At 38.9% G+C, this 22,395-nt stretch overlaps 2 protein-coding genes across 2 annotated transcripts; one reads left to right on the top strand and one right to left on the bottom strand.

Moving 5' to 3' along the window:
• The first annotated feature begins 3,017 nt into the window (after positions 1–3,017).
• Positions 3,018–13,855, top strand: dffa (DNA fragmentation factor, alpha polypeptide). Its single transcript, XM_042491818.1, has 6 exons — positions 3,018–3,229; positions 4,488–4,646; positions 5,084–5,238; positions 8,028–8,232; positions 9,502–9,626; positions 11,238–13,855. The coding sequence occupies exons 1-6, from the start codon at positions 3,136–3,138 to the stop codon at positions 11,460–11,462; spliced, it is 963 nt and encodes a 320-aa protein (XP_042347752.1). The 5' UTR covers positions 3,018–3,135; the 3' UTR covers positions 11,463–13,855.
• A 3,334-nt stretch (positions 13,856–17,189) lies between these two features.
• On the bottom strand, positions 17,190–21,877 carry masp2 (MBL associated serine protease 2). The gene is made up of 6 exons (XM_042492481.1): positions 21,797–21,877; positions 21,500–21,722; positions 21,234–21,411; positions 19,503–19,634; positions 18,232–18,428; positions 17,190–18,020 (listed from the first exon to the last, which is right to left on the bottom strand). The coding sequence occupies exons 1-6, from the start codon at positions 21,802–21,804 to the stop codon at positions 17,859–17,861; spliced, it is 900 nt and encodes a 299-aa protein (XP_042348415.1). The 5' UTR covers positions 21,805–21,877; the 3' UTR covers positions 17,190–17,858.
• Between the last annotated feature and the right edge of the window lie 518 nt (positions 21,878–22,395).

Here is a 22,395-nt window from a genome sequence, read left to right as displayed (position 1 = left end):
TTCAGGCTGCTCGAGTGCACCGCGCTCGACTGCTTTTCCTGAAGGATCTCAGCGGTCCAAAAAGTGACAATAGTACTCATTAAAGTTTATAATAATAATAATAATAATAATAATAATAATAATAATAATAATAATAATAATAATAATGATTATGATGATAATAATAAAGACAACTAGTGCATTATTATTGCCTATTACACATACTTGGCCAATAATAATGCACTACTTAAAAACACAGCCTAAGTAGTTAACTAAAACTATTTCTTGACACAAGGACCCTTAACAGTCATGTCCAAAAACTGGCCCAGGGCCCAATTGTGATATGTGATATGATAACCTCTTCACTTAAAGATGAAACAGTTGCCTTCTTGTTGTTTGTATGTGATTAAAAATTGTAAAAAGCACATGATACCAGACGCTGATGGCCCGAAGGTATTTTCACATTATCTAAACAGGCCTCCATTGCCCACATACGAAAAAGTTAGGACACATGTGGTCTACAAGATTAATAGGCTAATAGGCAATAGCAGGGGTACTCAATTTGCAAAATCATAGGGAGCCAGGAGCCCATGCAGCAGCCCTGCACAAGTCAGGTGTAGGCAGGGGTGGTTTGTTTTTGTTTTTGTTTTTGTTTCATTTGAGGACATTCAGGGCTTCTCCTCAACCACTTTCAGGGGTCCAGGGGGATCTTCTCTTGGCTATTTAAAAAAAAAAAAAAAACACCAACTCTGTTGTGATGCTATTTATACACTTTGGCTCCATATGACAGTTAACATACAAAAATCCCAGAGTGAGCCAATTTATTTTCATTGTGAATTAGAAAATAGTAGGGGGGCTTCCTAGCACCCGACCACAGGCCAGGTTTGGCCCACAGGCCATAAGTTGAGTATCACTGGGCCACAGGAATGGCACTAGATCTAGTGTGTTGTATTTAGGGGCTTCAGTTGGCAGAAATGGAGTATAATATTCCTATCTATGTTTTAATCAGTGAAAAATAACTTGAAACTATGAGACTTCTTATGTTTTCATAACCTTGGAATGAGCCATTTATATCTACATAAGTAGTGGGAGCTCCCCCACTATGTTGTACAGTAGTCCAGAATAGACAAATATAACTCTAGCTCTATAGGATCATTTATGTTTTTGCGTTTTAGATGGAGATGTTGTGCTTTAGTGGTGCATATTCCTTGCCAGGGTCCAGACCTTTGAATCTGCACTCTACTGAGTTCAGGTAGACTATTTTTTTATTTCATATCTTTCTTTCTGAAGGTGGAAACTGATTGAAAAACCTAAACAATTCTATCTGAAATCAGGCAAGTTGTGCCCTTTATCTGTTTGATGATCCAGCTTCGCCTGGATGACTGCTCCAACACAATCCTGTCAATCAAAGCTGGTATGACTGATATATATCTCCCTGTATAAACTGTAATAATAATGGAACATTAATCTTTATAATCGCCACCAAGTGACACATTGAAAGGAGTTAAATTAGCTACTGTGACCATAATGTCTTGTGAAAAGACAAGGCTGTCTTGATATTTCTCGAGAGAAATGAACAGACCAGTCAAAGTTAAGACTCCAAGGAAGACAAAGGCTGTGTCAAAAATCACCCCCCATTTACTAGCCTACATAGTGCACTACATTTACCATCTGCCTTTCTTTTCTTTTTTTTGACAGAGAGAGTCTGAATTATGAGTGTGCAGATGTATCCACTATATAGTGACCTTTCCCATCTTTAAATGCACTACATTTTACAGATGGGAAATTACTGTTGTGCCACAGCTGATGACACAGTCTTCAGTCATGAGGCAAAATAAGTGTCAGAAATTTCAGAACTGAAGAGGCCTTTTATATGCGAGCTGAAACATCTTCAAGACACTCAAGTAAATCCAATCACTTATACTATAGCACTTTAAATTACCATGACTGGGATGACTGAGAATCTTCACCAACATGTCAGAAATCTCAATTTATTAGGGGACAACTGAGTAAACTATTGATGGTATTATATCGCAAGTATTGAACGAATGGAAAGTGGAATGATTTGAGTTTGGATAAGCATCTAGTGGCTTACGTCTGTCTGGAATATGAATGCACATTGCCAGGGCCGGCTCTACCCAATTTGGTGCTCTAGGTGCCCTAACCCTAACCCGCACCTCCGCACCCAATAACGACACATCATGTGCGCACACATAATTTAGGAACATGTCACTGTTTATTTATTTGTAATGTTAATATATTTATATATATATTTTCTAGACAGAAAACACTGTGTGAGGGCACCAGTGGGCATAGAAAATTATTACTTTATTATTATTTTCCCTCGAGGCCAAGGGGGACTGGCGGCGTGGCAGCGCCCCTTCAGCAGATGGCGCCCGCTGGCCCTGCACAATGTGGTAGAGTCAAATTCACTCTGTCAATGTTAGTCAAGTACAGTATTTGCTGATATCACTGTTTTAATCCTTTCACAATTTTAAGTGTCCCGTGTGGTCGTGGGTAGATACACTATTTGGCGGAACAGATTGAGTGCTGAGTAATGTATTATCTGTTATTGCAGCTATAGGTTGATGATAGGCGAAAATGTAGAGTATGAAATTCTCTGTCAAGCCAAAATTCCCCAAAATATGTGCTGATAACAGCTTTTGATTGATTGATTTGATTTGATTCTTTAAAACATTATTACAACTTCTAGGTAACATTAGCCAGTTTTGTGGAAACATCCTCTGCTAGCTGGGAAATGGATTTGGGGTCTGGGCCCGTGGAGTATTTGCGTCTGGTTTAAATTCAGTTTTTCTGAATGATGCACCCACATCTTCAATTCAATTTTCAAAGACTTTGAGATCAACATCTCATGTTTTGGGCTGTTTTAGATGGAAAGTGTGAACTTTATACATCTAACATTCATATTGGCTGAAATAACAGAGATACCACTGTAGGAGTTAGCAAGAGCCAAAGGGTGGCAGTATTGCAACACCAAGGATGCGAGCTGCCGTAACACAGTAGAAGAAGAGGAAGAAGCCACCGCAGCGGTTCCGTGTTCGAAACCTGCAGAAGACGAGAGTTAACTGTCTGTGTCTGACAGCATCAGGATAATAAAAGAAAGAAGAAAACTGCGTATCTCTGCAGAAAGCCAAAATGACAGATAGGAGACCGTGCAGAGTGTGCAACTTTACGCGACAGAAATCATACGGGCTGGTCGTTCCTTCTTTAGATGAGCTGAAGATAAAGGGTGAGTTGTCAAAAAACGGCTATAACTTTTAATTGTGTGGCTTACGTTAGACGAAAGGCTCTAAACTTAATAGAAATGTTTGATTCAAGTGTAAGAGAAATGTTGTATTGTATTTCCTGTCATCTTAGTTTGCATTAGTCTATGGCATGGATGCTGTACGTTTTGTCAAAGTGAAACACAATGTTCCAGTGATCTTCAGCACTAGTTTTTAAACCTCTCTCATCTCTGCCATTGGAATTTGATAAACATTTAAAACTTGCTCTTTACTTATAATCCATGTAGCCAGTAATGTCCTACAGAGATACAAAATCTCTTCTTCCAGAGAGTCTTATCCATCATGATCACGGACGAGCTTAGTGTAGCAATATTTTCATCGTGTTCAAACTCGCAGGGGCCCAAACATGAAAAGTCAGGCAAGACCTCCCTCCTGTCCTGCTCATTCCTCGCATGCTACTCAGCAGGCGTTGCCCAGATCAATGCACACCTCATGGTCTCTGGAAACATTTAAATTACGGCATCTAAAAAAGGAAAGTACCATGTTTGTGCCATCGTTTTGTTTTCTTTTTAAACCAAATTCATCTCTGATATTTAGATGTGATAAAGTCCTGTAACTGGAGACAAAATCAAGAATGATATTTGGAAAACTTTCACTTGCTAATTCACCATGTTAACCAAAGCTATCCATTGTAAACAAGTGTGTTATTAACATGTATTACACAGTACTGAATCAAACAGTCTCTGAGAGCTTATACAATACACACATGCATTGAAAAAAACAAACAATTGAACATTTTAAAAAAAAATTGCATCATGGTGCTGCTTTACATGTGAATTTAAAAAAAAGAAGAAGAAAAATACCAGTAAAGATTCATTGGGGTCTGCAACTAAAACCACCAGGGCCAAACCCACATATGGATTTATCATTACAATAGAATATGGATACTTTTAAAAGGCAGGCCTAGGGGATTAAGCAGCACAACTTCTCAACAGCAGTGACAAATAGGAGCAGTGGTGGTGACAGAGGACAGACGGATGTGTTTACTGAAGAACAGAAGACACTGGTATTTGCTTGAATTCTCAAATGATCAGTTAGTGTGCGAGTTGTTACTGGCTGAAATATTTAGCGGATATATAACTCAAGGACTGATTGTTACGATTGTTTTGTTATGAAGTATATGGCTAAAGAGTATCAAAGTTCTCTTCTCGGGATATTCACATACAGTCTGTAAAGTCTGCCATTTCTCTGTTCTTCCCACAGGATCTGAGTTTCTTGGATTCAGCTCTGATGAGGAGCTCACAGTGGTCCTAGAGGATGATGGGACGATAGTAGCGGATCAAGCCTACTTTTTATGTTTACCTTTAAACACAAAGTTCATGCTGTTGCATGAAAAAGAGACGTGGTCCCCAGCTCGCAGGAGTAAGCAAGTTTTTTTTCTATCTGGGATTTGTCTAAAGTCTGGACTGGGGCTGGGAAATATGGAAAATGTCAAATATCAGAACATTTTTGACCAAGTACCTCAATATTGATATTGAGACAATATTTAACGGTTGACTATTGGTGCTTTTACTAAATATTTACACCATGAGATTTATGAGCAATAATAGTGTAGATATAATGAGCTACAACAGTATGGTCAGAAAATTACATCACTTTACTGTAATGCAGTCTTTAAAACCAAGAAAAGACGAGACTTATGCTATTACGATATCCAAAATCTAAAACGATATCCAGTCTCATATCACAACATTTTTAATATCAAATATGTTGCGCAGCCCTAGTCTGGATGGATTATAATAATTTCAACATGAAATGCATATTGTTGTATTTTGGTACTATTTTATTATTCATTGTAGTGGATGGTGGTACAGCCTGGATGGCCAGGGACTCTATGGTGCTTGGGAACGATGTTTTGGACGCCTCCAGTGCTGCAGCACCCTGGTGGCATCTGTCTCAGCAGCTGAAGCAGGACCTTACCAGCATCATCCTCATGTCTGAGGAAGACTTACAGGTACAAGCATTATTCCCCTATTTCACCAACAGTGTTTGCTCTCATGCCTAAATATCCCAGCATGCACCAGGAAAAAATGATAAGGAAATAGTACTTTTCAAATCAGTCGTCACCATGAGCTTTTGTATTCGCAGTCACGTTAAAAGATAAGGTTTGGTGATATTTTGCATTGTTGTTATTGTCAGCAATTCCCATAGAAAAACACTAACAATAAACTGATCCTACTAAAAATGGTGAAAATGATTTAAATATAGCGCACACTTAAACTGATAATGATTTTCTTAGGTGGGACTTTTTCTAGGTGGCTAAAGTATGTTTTGCTGCTACCCCTGTCCACCACAGTAAATTGCTAATCCTCGGTGTTCAGGCTTGCTTCTCCAAACTCAGGGTGTGCTGACCTACATCTACTGTATTCAAAGCACTGACAATAGACAAGAACCACATACAGCGCCGCTTTAAGATCCAAACTATCACTTTAAATCGTAGATGGTTCTTGCAGCAACACAGGAAAGCGACAAATATAGAACAATGAGGAGTATGGTCAGCAGGAAATGAGGATCAACCTTTGACCCAAAGTAAACATCAACATGTTGATATCCAAATTGGCACTCAAGTTTATCACAACTGCCCGACAACACACGGCCTGCAGCAAGACAAACTTCCAAAGGCTCAGTTGGCAACCCAATCAACCCAAAACACATACACAAAGAGGAAACCTAACTACATTAATACAAACCAATCAAAGCATGAGCTGTAGCTGCTTGCTTACAACAGTCTCCAGAAACAAAATCCACAGAAATCCCTGCATGATACAATGCTAAAGACCAGAGCCACTTTCATCTACACTGATAACAAGCGCCTGAACTAATTTCAGCATTCTCAAACCTCAAGGGTCATAAATCAAACTGGTCACCAGTGTAGCAAGCAGCAGCTCCGCATGTGTCACTAGACTTAAAGTTACCAAACAGGTTTGCATCCAGGACGAGCGTCTGTCACAAAAGGGCTCAGGGAATGTGACAAAGCGGAAGTCCACGCAAGATATTTACATAGAGATGGGAGAGTGATACTGAAGCTCCGGTTTCAAAACTTCAAAACTGTCCAAAAGCTTTGGAAAGCACTTTACTCTGTTTGACAGTTTTGAAAGTCTTGCAGCTAAACTCTGTTACTATGCAAAGGAGAATAACAGAAATACAGTGATGTACTTTAGAAAAACATAATCATAAATATGAGAACATTTTTACCTGACATTAAGTGATAGATATACGATTGATAAGCTAATTTTAAGAATGCAATTTCCCAATCCTATCCCATTGCAATTCATATAAAACATAACATAAATATCTCACATTAAGTTTAAACATGTGAATCCACAATGACACTGAGTCCAAATTACACTAAGATGGCACATTAAGGTTTTATTTGTTGGCTTTTTGGAGAATGCATTAATGAATTATTGTACTGAAACATATTGCACAATGTCAACTATATTTATTGCAGCACTTGTGATAAAAAAATGTTACAGATTTAATAATAACATGCAGGCTCGTTGAACCTTAATAAATAAAACTATTAAAAACAGTGAGGCATTGTGGTGCTTCAGCCCATCTTGTAGGGCTGTTAGACATCTTGCAAACCACCAGATGTCACTATGTTTGCTGCGATTAAGGCTTTGAAACTTTGAACCTTTTTGCTTTGGCACAAGTAGAATGAAAGCCCCAAAGCTTCATTCACCCATCATGTCCATCTCCATACATTAATAGTGGAATATATATTTCATCCACTTTTAAAGTTACTTCCGCCTTTGCAAGTCACATCAGGCCAACTCTGAGCTGTTCATCTAAAGGCCAGCTTTTTGATACCTCCTCTCACTGCAATCGAGTACTCTTGTCTACATTCATGGCAAGCCACAGCTCATTTCAAACAAGCCCAATGATGCAGGGTGGATGCCAGCAGTAGGATGGGAGAGACAGTGAGCACAAAGGCCGGCATTTATAGCTCAAGGGCCCAGAGGAGCCCAATCAGCTGACGATTTCCCTTTTTCAGACAATATACTGCCGAGGTTGACCAGGGAAGCCTCCAAGACAGTGGGAGGGGTGTCCTGCATCAGACCGCGAATGTTTTCAAAAATCAATGAAAAAAAAACAATCAACACTTTAGTGAGCCACATTGTTGTGACATTTTACCTTAGTAATGCGGGGACTGTTGCATATTGTGTATTATTACTCAGTGTTGCATACACTGTGAATACTTACTAATGCGTGTTTATCTGCTGCTAAAAAGTCTCAAACAATTTAACTTTTTACTCTTGTTTCGAGTAATTTTTGCTAAAAACTACAGTGCCTAGCTGCTTTAGGAAATTAGATCAATTAATAATTAATAAAAAAATTAAACTATGAATTTGTTACCATTTGTAAGATTCATGTCATCAGTAGGAGCCTATGGGGTCACAGACAGGGTACAATATAATGTAAGTCAGACAGTCTTTTTTTTTTTAACAGAATTTGTTAACAACATGAAAAATATACGGTAACACTGTAAATGCCAGCAAAAGTTTAAGTAAAACCCACCCCTATCTTTGCCTGCTTTCTGTTTTCACCTTGCTATATTTCCATTTTTTTGGGTGCTGTGTCCACAGTAGCTTCCTCTTGGATGTGTGATGCATATGGTGTGGCAGTTTGTCACTCATCTTACTGCCTTGTGACTTTTTTGCTGTTCGTGTGGAGCACCACATTTGACATACTGCAGTGTTCTCAAAGTACATAGTTGCTCTGTGTCACCTGCTGTTCCAGACTTTAGTGGATGCCCCGTGCCCTGAGCTAGCGTCTGCTCTGGGCTTCCAAGAGAAGAAGGCCGAGGACCTGCAGGAAACAATGCAGAGAGTTTTGGACCGACGAGAGGAGGAGAGGCAGTCCAAGGAGTTGCTCCAGCTCTACCTGAAAGCTGCGGAGAAAGAGGACGGACAGCAGGAAGAGCCAGGTCAGCCCAGTCAGGAAGGTAAGGGTGTGTCACTGTGTGGTGGTTTTTAATTTGATGTATTGTATTTCAGTCTGGTTAAAGACAAACTTCACAATAAGAGCCAGCAGTGGCTTAAACAAAAAAAGTCTCAAGCAGCCATATCTACCTATTGATTGCTATAAAAAATCTCTGTAATACATAATTTATTGGTCCGTGACTCTAAATGTGGTTCTGTTTTTGTGATAATCATTTATCTTCCTCTTTCCTATAATAAAATATTTGAATGAACAGCTGTGATCAATAAACACGAGTAAAACATTCAGCAAACTAATCAATATTAACCTATGATTGTGTCGCCCTGCAGGAGGGTAATGACCCATGTCCTGCTTGGTCTTTTGATGACGGTCAGAGACATTGCTAACAAAATCTTGAACAACATGTAATAATAAATTCTGAGGAATCAAAATATCAAAAATAATTATTGTATAAACAATAAATATTAAAACAAATATTTAATGCATTCACATCTTTTAGTTTTTGTCAAGGAAATAATAAAAATCATGAATTGAAGTCTGGGCAGTGATAATAAGTGGGACCTGCCCCATTTGGTCATGAAATACGATGTCTTGGACTTGATGGGTTTGGGTGAGCTAACGTTACATGCAGTTGCTGGACAGAGCCATGATCTGATCACAGACCAACCACAAGGAACACTAATGTGCACATTTAGTTAAAAAACATCAGTCAACATCATGTAAATTGTGTTTTTTAATTTTGTGGAAGCGTTTTTCAGTCAAAGTCGAATAACAAAGATATGATGGATAACACTGGGACTTGCCATGCCTGTCCCATTGACTTTAATACAAGCAGCACCTAAGTCTGGTTCCAAATGCAGAATTTGAATGCTGTCACTGATGTAATGACTCGCCCCTCTTTTATAGTTTCCTTGGTTTTTCTATGTGCAAAATGGCAAAGCATGTTGTCACAACAACAAAATGAATCAAGCAGGATTTGTTCTACTTAAAACAACAGCATTTAAACTAAAATGTATAGTATTAAAACAACAGTAGCATTATTTCTTAGCCTGTTATTTTTCTTTGTGCCAACACTAATAAATAAGTATACAGTCTATTCCTCCAGTGCTTTTGTATTTCACCGGCTCAGGGAGGAATAGCCATACTTGTGCCTTTAGGCCACTAGATGGAACCATTGTTGCTACTGAATAATCTCACCTCTTGTAGTGATTTATTGTCACTGTACACTTATAAAACAAATAATCCTGAAAGAGAATCCATTTTAATGCGTCAGGGGCTGGAGACGTGGAGGTGGATGGGATGGAGGTGGACTCTGCGTGTGGATTCACGTCCAGGACACTGATGGTCCTGAAGGGCAAAACAAACCCAGAGACCAGACTCTCCACTGAGGATCTGCAGGTAATCACTCACACCACTAATCCAGTCTGATTCAAAACGTGTGCAGCTTATGCTGTAACTTACCCTGTCAAGTCTAGTAAGCAGCTGAAAAAATGACGAAGCAATTATGTGAAGCTGCAAGTCCTGACACAACACACCCATACTTTATCAGTGACTCTTTCACATTATCACAAAGGGAGTTTGCTTTAGACAAAATGCATGCGGGAGATTTTGTCCATCCTCACTAACATACACAAGGAGAGCAAAACATTAGGATCACCTTTCAATATAATTCAGTCCAATACTTCAACACCGCCAACGACAGCCACAACTGTGTCAACAAAACCTGAACATTATGAGCTTTCCAAAGAATCGGATGTATTCATAGAAATAGTATAACAACCATTCCCTTTCAAAGCAGCATAGCAGGGCAGTCAGACAGATGGCCATTTTGCCATTTTACCGTTGCCTTTGCAAATCATATGAACTTCCATATTAACAAACCAACTTGTATATAACTAAACCTCTATATAACTAAAAGACTAAAAAAGATGTTTGTTTTTTTTAAAAAATGGTTTCTCTCAAGTTTGAATAAGTGCATTTTATGATGAGTTAATAAGGCAGTTAAGCTAACAACAGACTTAGTTTGGTAAAGAGTGAAACTTGGATTGGTGCACAGTTGTATTTTTCTGTTTTACAAGGAAAATGGGTGAAAAAAGGCCAAATCAGAGTTCTTAAATTAGTAAGTGTGACACACTTTAACACCTAACTGACGTGTGTTTTCAGCTAAAAACAACTGACAGTTTCTTTTGCACTAGTCAAATGACCACAGCAGACGATTCAGTGTCCTTTCTATTCATTCTATGTTAACTGATTAGTGACAGGGCTGTGTGATTGGACTTAAGTTGGTGTTACCGTTGTTATACAGTGTTCAGGCATACACCAATTACAGATGCCTCCTTTATTTTTTAAATTGTAGTCAGACGACAGATGCTACAATAATAAACTGAAAGTGTCTGCTCTGTACAGCAGCAGAGTCGAAGCACAGAGCAGCAGCAATCAGATTTCACTCATTATTTGACAAATATAAGGAGAGCTGACCGACAAGACAATGTCGGAGGATTTTCTGTCAAAACAAAAAGCAGAGCCAATTTGCCACTATTTTAGAGTTGAACCTGATGCTAATAGAGAACCTAATAACATTTATGAGAGAATAGTAGTTGGTTACATCACCAAGATGGAGGTGTGCAGCCTGCCACCTGCAGCTCAAAATGCTAATCTCACTGTCATACACGTAACATTTTCTGTGACTACTCTATAATAAAGTCAACTTGTGGTTTTTCCAGTTAAATGCTTTTAATGTGAAGCCGCAGCTGTTTGCATCAGCAGTAACCTAATGTAGCACTCTACAGATATTGAGTGTTATAAACCAATATCTTTTCTTGTAAAATGTTTGCTGAAAATTTTTTTTTTTTTTTACAATTTTATCAGCTGGTGGGAAAAGTCCCTTACTATGGTTTCCTTAATTGGATTGCATTAGTTTGTACATGTGTATCTAAAAATGATAAGTATGAAGTTTCACATGTTCACCTCTTTGGTGTTTTTAATGAAGCCTCTTCCATGTGTCTTTAGATGGTAGTGAGCAAAGGGGTGGAAGCTATGGAGCAGGTGCTGGGCTGGGACAGAACAAGGATGTCCCAGCTGCTGCAGGCCTGCGAGGCTGAGCTCAACGGACGTCTCCAGCAGGTTCAGGCCGTGCAGTCCATCAGGAACACCACGCAGCTGGACAGCAGCCAGCAGTCCAGTGAGCAGAGTGCAGAGGAAGGTGTAGAAACACCAGCCCAAGGCAGTGACTAGGCTGTGGCTTCACCTGAGCAGAGACTGATAAGAATTCATACTACCTGCCTCAGGGTCAGAAGAATGGGATTTAACTTGTGTTACTGATATAATATCCAAAATGCTGGAATCCATGAATGTTAATGATGTTGACGTTTCATAAAACTGGCAAATCACTTGAATGCTTTTGCCTCAAGAGGAGGCAAAGTCATTTGCACAGGTCATGTTTATCAAAGACACGCGTGCGTCAACAACTGGAATCAACTCCCTATTTGCTCCTTATTTTGATGAGCGCCATGCTGTGAAAGTAATCACAGATAAACATATTCATGTGAAACTTAAAGCAAAACATTTTGGGAAATATGCTCATATGCTTACTTGTCGTGAGTTAGATCAAAAAAGGGATACCACTCATGTGTGTTAGCCAGCTTTGCTTAAATACTGGAAACAGGGACTCTGGCTCTGTCCAAAGATACAAAATCTGTCTTCCAGTAACTGTTATATTCCTGTAGTCTCTGCTGGTTGCCTGGAAATCTCACTGCAATAACGAGACTCCAGGAAGCAACTGCATGCAGCCAAGAAATAGTCCTGCGTATAACCCCCCGTAAACAACTTGTCGCTTTTGCACTTCAGTGGTACGAATAAACAAATTAGCTATAACATATTATGGGGGGACCTTTTATGCTTTTTCTTATTTTCTGTTGTATATATAATGTTACATTGTTGGATAATTATATCAAATATGGTTTAAAATAATGAGGTAAACGTATGTAAAAGTAATCCCTGTGAGCAAAAACCTCAGGCTTCAGACCATTCTGATTACTCTTTATTGTTTTTGTGTATGTATTTTGTTCGCATTTTCATTATGTAGCCCACATTGCTACATATAGCTACATGTTAGCTTCAGGGAAACAAGTGATCGTGGTTATCAATGCTGTTATTTTTTTTTTCTTCCAATTTTGCAGGAACATGTCCAGTTTAAGATTTAGGTTTAGACGCTTTATTTGTAATTGTTTCTCATAGCAGTAAGCACATTTTACTCTGCTTCAGGCAGCAGTGATGATGAAGAGACTCTGAGATACGGAGGACTTGTAAATGCTGACCAATCAGAGCAAGGCTTGATTAGCTGTTTCCCCTTATTCGTAGTCTCAGTGCTAAACTATGCTTATGCTAGCTTTGTATTTAGCTGTTAGGCACGTGAGTGGTGTCTTCTCATCTAACTCTTAGAAAGAAAGCAAATTAGCATGATTCTCAAATTGAGGAATTACTGTTTTAAGGTTTTATCTAAACTCACTATTGAATCAACTTTCCAGATTTATTGTTTACATTCTGCTGCCACTTAAACACTGCCAATTCAGACCGAAGATGTGCACTGCAATTTTTTTTTAGAACCTTTGACTAAAAGTAGTAATTTCACTACCTAAAGACACTTTGGATCTCCAGCATATGGCGAGTGACAAAATATATTATTTTGTGTCTGTTGGAACAAATTGTACATGTGCTATCGCTGAAATCATCTACACTTTGAGTATAGGGAATCTCTAGGGAAGTTTAGAGTAGCAATGTGATCGTATTTGAATCAGCTGGCAGCTAGCCCAACCCTGTGCCTCCCAACATCCTCCTGTCTTTCCTACTGACTCCTGCAAAAACGGACAATTGTTATGTTCTCACTAAAATTTAGAGCTGGGTATAGTCTAAAAAATACAATACCGGTACCCTTTAAATGATACTGATACTAGTAGAGTGCTTCATGTGATACATTATTTTTACTACTTAGTGCAATACCCATCGTGTGAAAGGAGGCATTCAGTTGCGTAAAATGCTGCCAGATATCATTGGCATGTAATACAGCAATACTGTCGAACATTTTGTGGCACCTAGGCACACTGAACTGCCAACTCTGTCAAATACACCTCACTCGACTTCACCACAACACAGACTGTATGGATTGGAGGTGCTGCAGTAGTGCGGCAGTCACACTAATCTTGAATAATACACAGTGATTGGCTGCGGGCAAAACTTTACCAATAGTTATTTTTTTCTACATCTGTATTCAGCGCAGGTATTGTTTGACTGGAGAGGTTACGATACTACTTGGTACTGGTTTATTTATACCTTAAAGGTATCTCGTACCAAAACTTAGCACTGCTAAACTTCCATTCCAACTTTTTGTCAGGTTTTAAGGGCACTAGTGGACTCCTAGAATCAAACACTGTCTAGCTTTTGTACATAAACACTTAACACCTAAATGTGGCATTTTCCTTTCCATGTTGTACAACAGTCTTTATGTATGTACATGTATGTTGTAAAATGTAATCATTAACTGATGTATGACATTTAAAGAATCTCTACATGCATAGAGCTGCAACTCATGATTATTCTAAGTGTCAATTAAATCTGTTTTTTCTGGATCACTTGATTGTTTGTTTGATCTATAAAACATAACAAAATGGTTAAATATGTCAACAAGTGTTTCCCAAAACTCAAGATAAAGTCCTCATATGTCCACAACCCAAACATATTCGGTTTACTGTCCTAGAGGAGTAAAGAGACCAGAAAATATTCACAATTATGAAGCTGGAATTGAAGAACTTTGCTGATTGCTCAAGCTGATTATCAAATTACTTGGCGACTAATTTAATAGTTTTCAGTTAATCAGTTAATCATTGCAGCTCTTTACATGGAACAATAAATGGTCGAAATACCATATGTGAGTATAGAAACTCTTCTCAAGTCACAAAGTAACTGTACAACACTACTTTTACAGGGACATTGAATGCAGACAGAAACTGCAGAATGATACTGAGAGTAACATTTTTCCTGGGAAATATGCAAATGCTGATATCAACCAAATAAATTTGTATAAAAGCTACATTTGAAAGGGGAACGCAGACTAATTCATACTTCTAACAAAGAGTATGACAAGATATATCACTTCATGCAGTGAAGCTTCACTGAACACATTATGTGAGTGAGAATGTCAAAGCTTCATCTTTGAGTTGCATAGAACCAATATTTATGGATGAGAGCTTGTCAAAGGCCAGCTTTTATATACTATTATGGAGGTTATGTATCAGTCTAGTGGCTGTGTGATGTAAGATAGTGTGTACAGTGTGTGCAGATCTGCGTGACTCAAAGGTCATGTATAAGATAGCATTTGTCATGCCTGTCATCTTTTCATCGGTCTCTTGAACAATGGGCACAAATGATGGCGGATGAATTTGCAGAGATCATCTTCTTGTGTTTGGTGAGATTGAGATGTCACCAGCGGCTTGTACTTTAGTATTAGATACAGGGAAAAGTACAGCATTCATCAAGATCTGCTATTTACTCAGTATTGTGTCTATGTCACCCAGTTTCACAGAGTAAGCTGTCCCTCTGCTGTCATGCATCAGTTCCCCAACACATACAAACTTTGTATTTAAATTAAATATGCAAAACGAATATCACTGAGTAAGTTGTATATGACTGTACCGTTTGTGACTTAAGGTGCCTTTTAAAAAATACGGTGAATGGTGGTTGGGGGGATTTTCTAAAATAAACCAGCCCTCAAACTTTTGATAGTGCTGTTGTCCCACTCGTTGTTTTTTTTTTTTATTAATAAGTAAAAATAGACTGACAAATCTCAGAAGAAGATTCTGTATTCTAGAGACACTACGTCTTCTGAAGATCTAATCAAAAGCACAATTTAAGATTTGGGTTATAACTGAGGAGCTTTTCTTTTTAAGAATTAAATGTACATACCCTTAAACAGTATTTCCCAAAGCTCTCCTCAAGTACCACTAGTCCTGCATGTTTTAGATCTCTCCCTGCTCCCACACAGCTTATTCAAATGATCAACACAGTATGAACACCTGAAGCTGCTTGATGAGATGATAATTTGAATCAGCTGTGTGGGAGCAGGGAGAGATCTAAAACATGCAGGACAAGTGGTACTCAAGGAGAGGTTTTAGAAACGCTGCCACCAAAACCCTGCTTCTCAAACTATGAAATGTGTGCCACTTCTGGTACGCAAGCTCCCTCCAGTGTTACGTAGAGGAATCCCCAAATTATTCTGAAAATATTAAATAAATATTTATAAATGCATAAATACATTGTCGTGGGAAACCATTAAGTCCATTTTATTATTCATCAAAATTATTTTCCACATAATATCTATAAAGCTATAATCTATGAAGAAAATCATGTCCCTCTTCTTCCTAAAAAAGTTTGTGTTACCGAAAACTTTTGCGGTGAGAAATAGGCAATGCAGTCACAGAGTCTTGATTCATGTTTGATCAACCCTTCCTTGTTGAACAGTTTGACTGCAGTTCCCGAGCAGTGATTTGCCTGGTTGATAGCTGCTTTAGAGACTCATTTGCTCTGATTGGTTGTTTTCGTTCACGTTTGAAAAAGCCATTAGAGGCACTACAAGGCAATAGAGAAAGCAGAGGAATAGGATTTTTATCTGTCTTCAGAAAAGCTACCAACTACAACTTCATGTGCTCCATCTGGTGGTACAGTCAATAAATAACATTCTGTTAGGAATAAACCTGCCTCCTGTGTAAACTGTTGATAGCCGAGAGAGATCATAGGTGGAGAGCCTAATATTTTCTGAGGTGGTATTTAGTGTAAAAGGTTTGTGAATTACTGCCCAAAAATACTGATTAATGAATGTTCTTTCATAGTCAGAAACATTAATAACAGAAACCGTGCAATTTATTTTTACATATTTTATACTAAGCTGATACATGAGATGCAGGGTTGTCAAATAAATAGGGATGGGTCTGTTAGCTCTAAGGCTACTGGCTGCATGCTGCTGCTATGTATTTTCCAACAGTTGGTTAATGGGTTTCATGGTGTGCGTAATTCCTGTGGAATTGGCTCCAACTAGGCGGAACAGTTGGAAGCGAGTGGGGTATGGGAGAAGTCGATAACACATGTGTCACACTGTCTTGGTGGACTGGATTATGAGTTAACAGAGCTCTGGTAACAAGTGCAGGTTTGCTCTGTAAGCACCCAGTTGCCCTGAGGACTGTCTGGGCATTTCATGCTAGAAACAAATCTCATCCCATGTGGTCAGATGATTTTTCAGAGAACACATGTCCACCTAAGGCCTTATGATTCTGTTGGGTTGCAAATGCCAAGGTGATGTATGGGTCAGTGCGTACCTTGCCTTGCTACAGGTAAGCTGTAGTGGTCTTCAAAGTGCAAACATGATGAAGTTTAAAAAAGATGCAAGTACACAGTGAAGTAGCGTTCCACAAAAACAAATATCAAACACATAAATCAACACAAGTGCATTTCATTCTCATATCCATGCATTTAAGGTGTGCTCTTCTGCCTCACATATAGAACACAGATGGGAGGAAATATTAGTGAGTGAATGCAGAAGTGTCAGATAAGAGGCAATTTCATGGGACTTAAGAACCCTATATAATGACTGTTTTCAGAAAAGCATATGGGATTGCTGAGAACAAGCTGCATAATGTATGAAGGTTAAATGACTAACATTCACCGCTTCTCTGCATGAAATTAATTTGTTATTTCTGCCAAAGCATTATTATATGTTGCTGTCTTTAGCTGAAAAAGAGCAGAACGGTTTGCATGCAGCTACAGTGCCTTGAGGAATGCTCTTTTCCTTTAATTAAAATGCTTATATGACTTCAGGTTGTATGTTATGGTTGTATGATAAGTTATTGAGTCAAAGTTTCTTTGGATTTTAGAGTTTTCTTTATTTACACAAGTAAGTATATGCTAGCACTCGGGGATGCAATGCAGCAATGAAATGCAATGTTAGAATCGGATTCTGACATTGATGAAAAGCATAGATACTGTATATATTTTGACCAACAAACAAACTTTAGATGACAATGAGTTCAAGTGCTTTGTTGCAAGCAGAAGATACACCCAGGACGATTCCATCAACGAGTGCTTGGACAACGCTTCAGAAACAACTCAAACAACGATGTATCCACGCTGCTGTGTCGCTCATTATGTCAATACAGTTTTAGGGTAAGTATATCAGGGTAACCAATCAGAGGCCAAGTAAGGGAGAGTATGACTGGTAATGCCTTTGCCCTCTCAGGGGAAAAAGTGCTTGTGGCCACGGCCCACTTGATGTTGGGACAGCCCATCTGATTAGGAGTTACACGGCCCCAAAATTGTCAATAGGCTATCTACAGTGTAAGGCTGGTGCAGTGGTGCCAACCATCATCACCTCCCCTTGACCCCTTCAAGTCGATCTGTTCATGCAATGTCAGAGGTCAGGCAGAAATACAGCTGTTAAATGAAATCAAGCAGAAAGAGCACAGTTCGAAATGGATAAAGGACCGAAAAAGTGTGCAGGTGGAGCAGAAAAACTTGTTCAGACAAAAACTTTTTCTCCAAATCCGACCCTGCATATAATGTTCATGTCAGGCGTGTGCATGCAAGCCATCAGGATTCAACCTTGGTACTGGTGTACTTGATCTTCCATCCCTTGTTCTTCCCACTAGTGTCGGATCTGAACACAACATGCACTTGATAACTTCCCGTGTCAATGCGACTGGGTGGCACTGATCCACAGAAAGGTCCATATTCTTGTCCAGCGGTTGAAATCTTGAAAATGGGAACATCAAACAAGAAGATTCATTAAATGCCTGACTGATTTATATCCAGCCACACTTAATTATGCAGGAAACAGCATGGCTGTATAGTATATCACCCAAGGAGGACAAGTCAGTAACAAACAGCCTCCACAGGCATGAGGAGGAATACATTGCTTATTCATTTTCCTGTGTGTGTCGTGTTCTGAAGTCACATGACTAACCTTCAACATATCATATGGACACGGGACATCTGAGTGTCCCTCTACATCAAAGGGTTCCAGGAAGTCCACGATTATTCTGTAGCCCTCCGGCAGACGGATGATGTGGTCACACTCGCTCATTGGGGGGTAAGGGCTCGGGTAGCCTTGACTGGTCAGAACCCCCGACAGTGAGGTCAACACCTGGCTTTGGCACGGCACTATAAGAAAGACTCATTTACATCCCCTCTACACATTTTGATGAACAAGTCTTATAATATACCTACAACAATAACGTAATGGGTATGAAAAAGTTTTTTGTTTGGAAGAGAATATTTCTTTCATGTCAATTGAGACATTTTCTTCGTTTAGGTTCGCACTGTTGCCCTGCGAAGTGTGCAGTTGTTGTTACAGACAAAAACAAATGAGTATCGCTAAGAGGCTGAGTTCCTGTAATTCATATAATTAGTAGAATCTGTAGGCAGATAATCATTCTTTGCCTATTCAATGGATGATTTGTTTTGTCACCCTTTTTCCTCTAGCGAAGAATAATAATTTAAGGCACATCAACTGGTAATTGTGATTAATTACTCAGTGTCGCTACACTATTTGTGTCGCACACAGGTATCAATTTTTAATGCCATTTTGAAGTTGCTTTTCCCTTGAGAATCGCAGTAATTAACCCTGCCTTACACCAGCTGGCAGAGATCAACTACTTTATGCATCAGTGTGCCTTTTGAGTCTGAAATGAGTTAGTACTGGCCAACTATGATAGAGTGAAATCCAATCTTGCTTGCTATCAACTGTGTGCCCCGTGTAAAATGTCAGAAAATTGTTTTTTGAAGATTTGTTCTGGAGTTCTTTCAATTATTGGGAACATTTTGAAAGACAGATGGCCTTTTCTTCTGAAAATTAGGTTTAATTACAACTGTACATGTTTACAGCACAGCAATTTGGTCTCATTTTCATCTTCTTTTTAAATTAGCAGCATTTTCTATCGAACACCTAAGTACTACACTGATAAATTGTGCCAAGTGAAAGACTTGGTCATTCTTTGGTTATATAATCAACAAATGCTGGTGAATTGAATATGTCGAAGCCAAATACATCACACAGATGTCAGTGTGCACTAATGGAAATCACTTTGCTTTATTACCATTTATATCTGCTGTTTCTGGTGGTGAAGAGCTGAGCAACAGTGTGTTTCGCTCAAGAAACACCATATGCCATATTTACAGAGATTTACAGAGATCACGTAAACATGAGTCTTGAGCGCCAGTCTGCATAGCGCTTACCTGTGCAGGATCTTTTGTTGTCATGGAGAAAAAATCCTTGTCTGCATGTGCAATAATATCCACCGATGTAATTGTGGCAAAGATGATCACACGCTCTCTCTCCATCTATCTTTGTCTGACACTCGTTGATGTCTGTAAGAGACAGAGTGAAACAGTATTATCCATCCATGAGAATACTTAAAGTTGGTAAAGTGAGAGTGTCTTGATATGAATGTAAATCCTAAATGTGCCTAAACTCAATTAGCAGATGTATGATTACTCTTTTAATTTGTATTTTTCCAGTGTGCGTGTGAGAGAGAGTCACCATGACTTTTTAAAGGTAAAGGAGCAGTGTATAGGATTTAGTGGCATCTAGCAGTGAAAACTCCCTCCCTCATTGTTCAGGAGTTTTGTACCAGGAGACAAATTTTCACAGGGGTCTCTTCTTCTCCAAAACAAATGGACCAGGTAATTAAAACTGATTTAAAAAATACTGAATACAGCAGTTTCACTTTAAAAATTTGATGTTTTTCTGCCTCTCTCATTGTAGTGGTCAACATGAAAACGTGAATGGTCCTATCCAAAGTCAATGTTTGGTTTGTCCGTTCTGTACTGTAATAGAAACATGCCAGTGCAACATGACTCACTTCATAGAAGTGAGTCATGTTGAATTTGGTGTGTCTTAACTCTTGCTCACATAAAACTGTTGACTACTGTATTTATGTTGTAGTCTTTCCTCTTTCCTTCTACATCTAAATTTAACATTCCCATGTATACCTGTTACCTGTTATCTGTATTAATTGCATGAAAGCAGAAATTGCTGATGGGCTACTTAAAAAAAAGGATGAATAAAATTTAAAGACATTAACACTTGAATCACAAAAGTAACTGAATGATTTTTTAAAAAAGAGGGTTTCTAATGAAAAAGATCTGGGAAACGACAAATGTAAGGATGCTTGGACAATGCAACTATTTAAACTATCCAATGGATAATGTTGGCATAGTAAGTTTCTGCAAACCCATATATTTGTACTTAATTATGTAATGGATATGTTTAAGCTTAACATGTGGTGTGGTTAAGAACACTTGGTTATAGTTAGGAAAAGATCATGTTTGAGCTTAAAAAATGACACAATCATGCTGGAGAACTGTCAATGTCCTGATAAAAATAAAACGCCTTTTGTGATACAATCCCAGCAGGAAATGCAAATCTGATGATTCTGTAAAAATAACAACATCTTATTGTGGCACTATCCCTGTGAAAACAATGATGGATGGCTAAAAACCGCTTGGAAACACAGCATTGCCTCGCTTTAAAACAAACAGGTCTTGATGTACGTTGGTCTAGAACAGTGGGCTGCAGTGATCTGAGGCTTCACAGTCATCTTGCCGAGGTGTCACATCATCCACTATCCCCCGTCTTCCTCCTGATTGCAAAGTCAGCTGGTCTACTACGTCACTTTAGAAATTATATGACAAGTATTAAACGTGCAATGTAACATATTAATGGCTTGCAGAAACATACAATGCCAATGTTTTCTTCTGGCGACTGGTCTGCTTCTGTAATACTTCATTAACACTGTGTGCCATTGTACTATTTTTTTCCTGTTTCTCTACAAATCTAAATGCAGCATTCCTGTGCATACCTGTGATGTATAATCCTGCTCTTAATTCTCTAAAAACTGTTGGTGCAATTATAGCCACAAAAAAGGTGCCTGCCTGCTGGCAACAAATGTCACTATTCTGCATCACCTTCTGAGGTGTAAAATGCTTGGAAGCCGGTGAATCGGCCCTCGTTAGAGTAGTCACTCCTAAAGACCACTGACATGAGGTTCCCAGCTGACAGTATGATGGTGTTCCTTGGGGTACATTCATGGTTCTTCTCTTCCTCACCGCAGAACCGTAAGGTTTCATTCCCCTCAGCCAAAACCTAGTTTGAAAAGGTCAGAGGCCTTTTAGTGAGCAAGCTACAGACTCCAGTGCAGATAATGGGAGTTGGAGTTTCTCCAGCATGTTACCTGGATGTAGTCATATTCACACTGGTTCGAGGGTTCCATGCTGAAGTGGCTGAAGTAGAGTTTGACCCTGTGGCCATGTGGGACAGTGATGTTCCACACTATGAGCTGGTTGTCAGGGTATGGCTGGGGGAAGTTGGGGGAGGTGAAGCTGCCATATAACCCTGTCATTTCCACACTCAGCGAGACATGGAGGAGGGAAAATAGGACAAATACACAACGCCCACTGGGCAAAATTAGGTGTGACAGCAGCAGTTTCAAGGATTATTTTTGCACAAATAAATGCTAACTGACACTCACCTGCCCATGTTGGCTTCACAGTCCACAGATAGTTTGCGTGTTTTGGAGCAGTTCACCCTCAGTGATCTCAGGGTAAATGAACCCAGCTGTCGAGGCCGGCCGACATTTAGGTAAACAAAGCGAGGCAGGCGCATGATCAGTTTGTCATCATCCCCCACCTCTCTCAGTCACAGAAATCTGTCAAACTGATGAATGCCAGGATAATTTATATTCATTCAATCTGTTAAAAAGTTTTTTCTTATTGTTCTATTACTACATATATGTAGGAAATGTAGTTTAGATGGATATAACAAAAACAACTATTTGCTTAGAATTCATTGCTTTTAGGAAGGAAGAATGACAACACTGACTTGGTTTACCAAATCATAAAACTAAACCTAAAATAACATAAAAATTTAATACCATCTCTGTAGTTTTTGTCACCTATGATTGATAAAATGTATTGTTTTTGTTTTAAATTTAAAGTCATGGAAAACCTGATAAAATCATGGAATCTCATGACTCATCGCATCTTCCATTGAAATTTTTTGTAAAAGTCATGGAGTTTTGTTGTGTGCAATGAAATTGTTACAGTAATATTTAGTAAAAAGATCTTCCAT

Source organism: Plectropomus leopardus, chromosome 8 (assembly GCF_008729295.1).
Source record: "Plectropomus leopardus isolate mb chromosome 8, YSFRI_Pleo_2.0, whole genome shotgun sequence".
NCBI classification, from domain to species: Eukaryota; Metazoa; Chordata; class Actinopteri; order Perciformes; family Serranidae; genus Plectropomus; species Plectropomus leopardus.
Note: the sequence above shows the minus strand (reverse complement) of the source record. Positions and strands in the feature narration are given on the sequence as shown.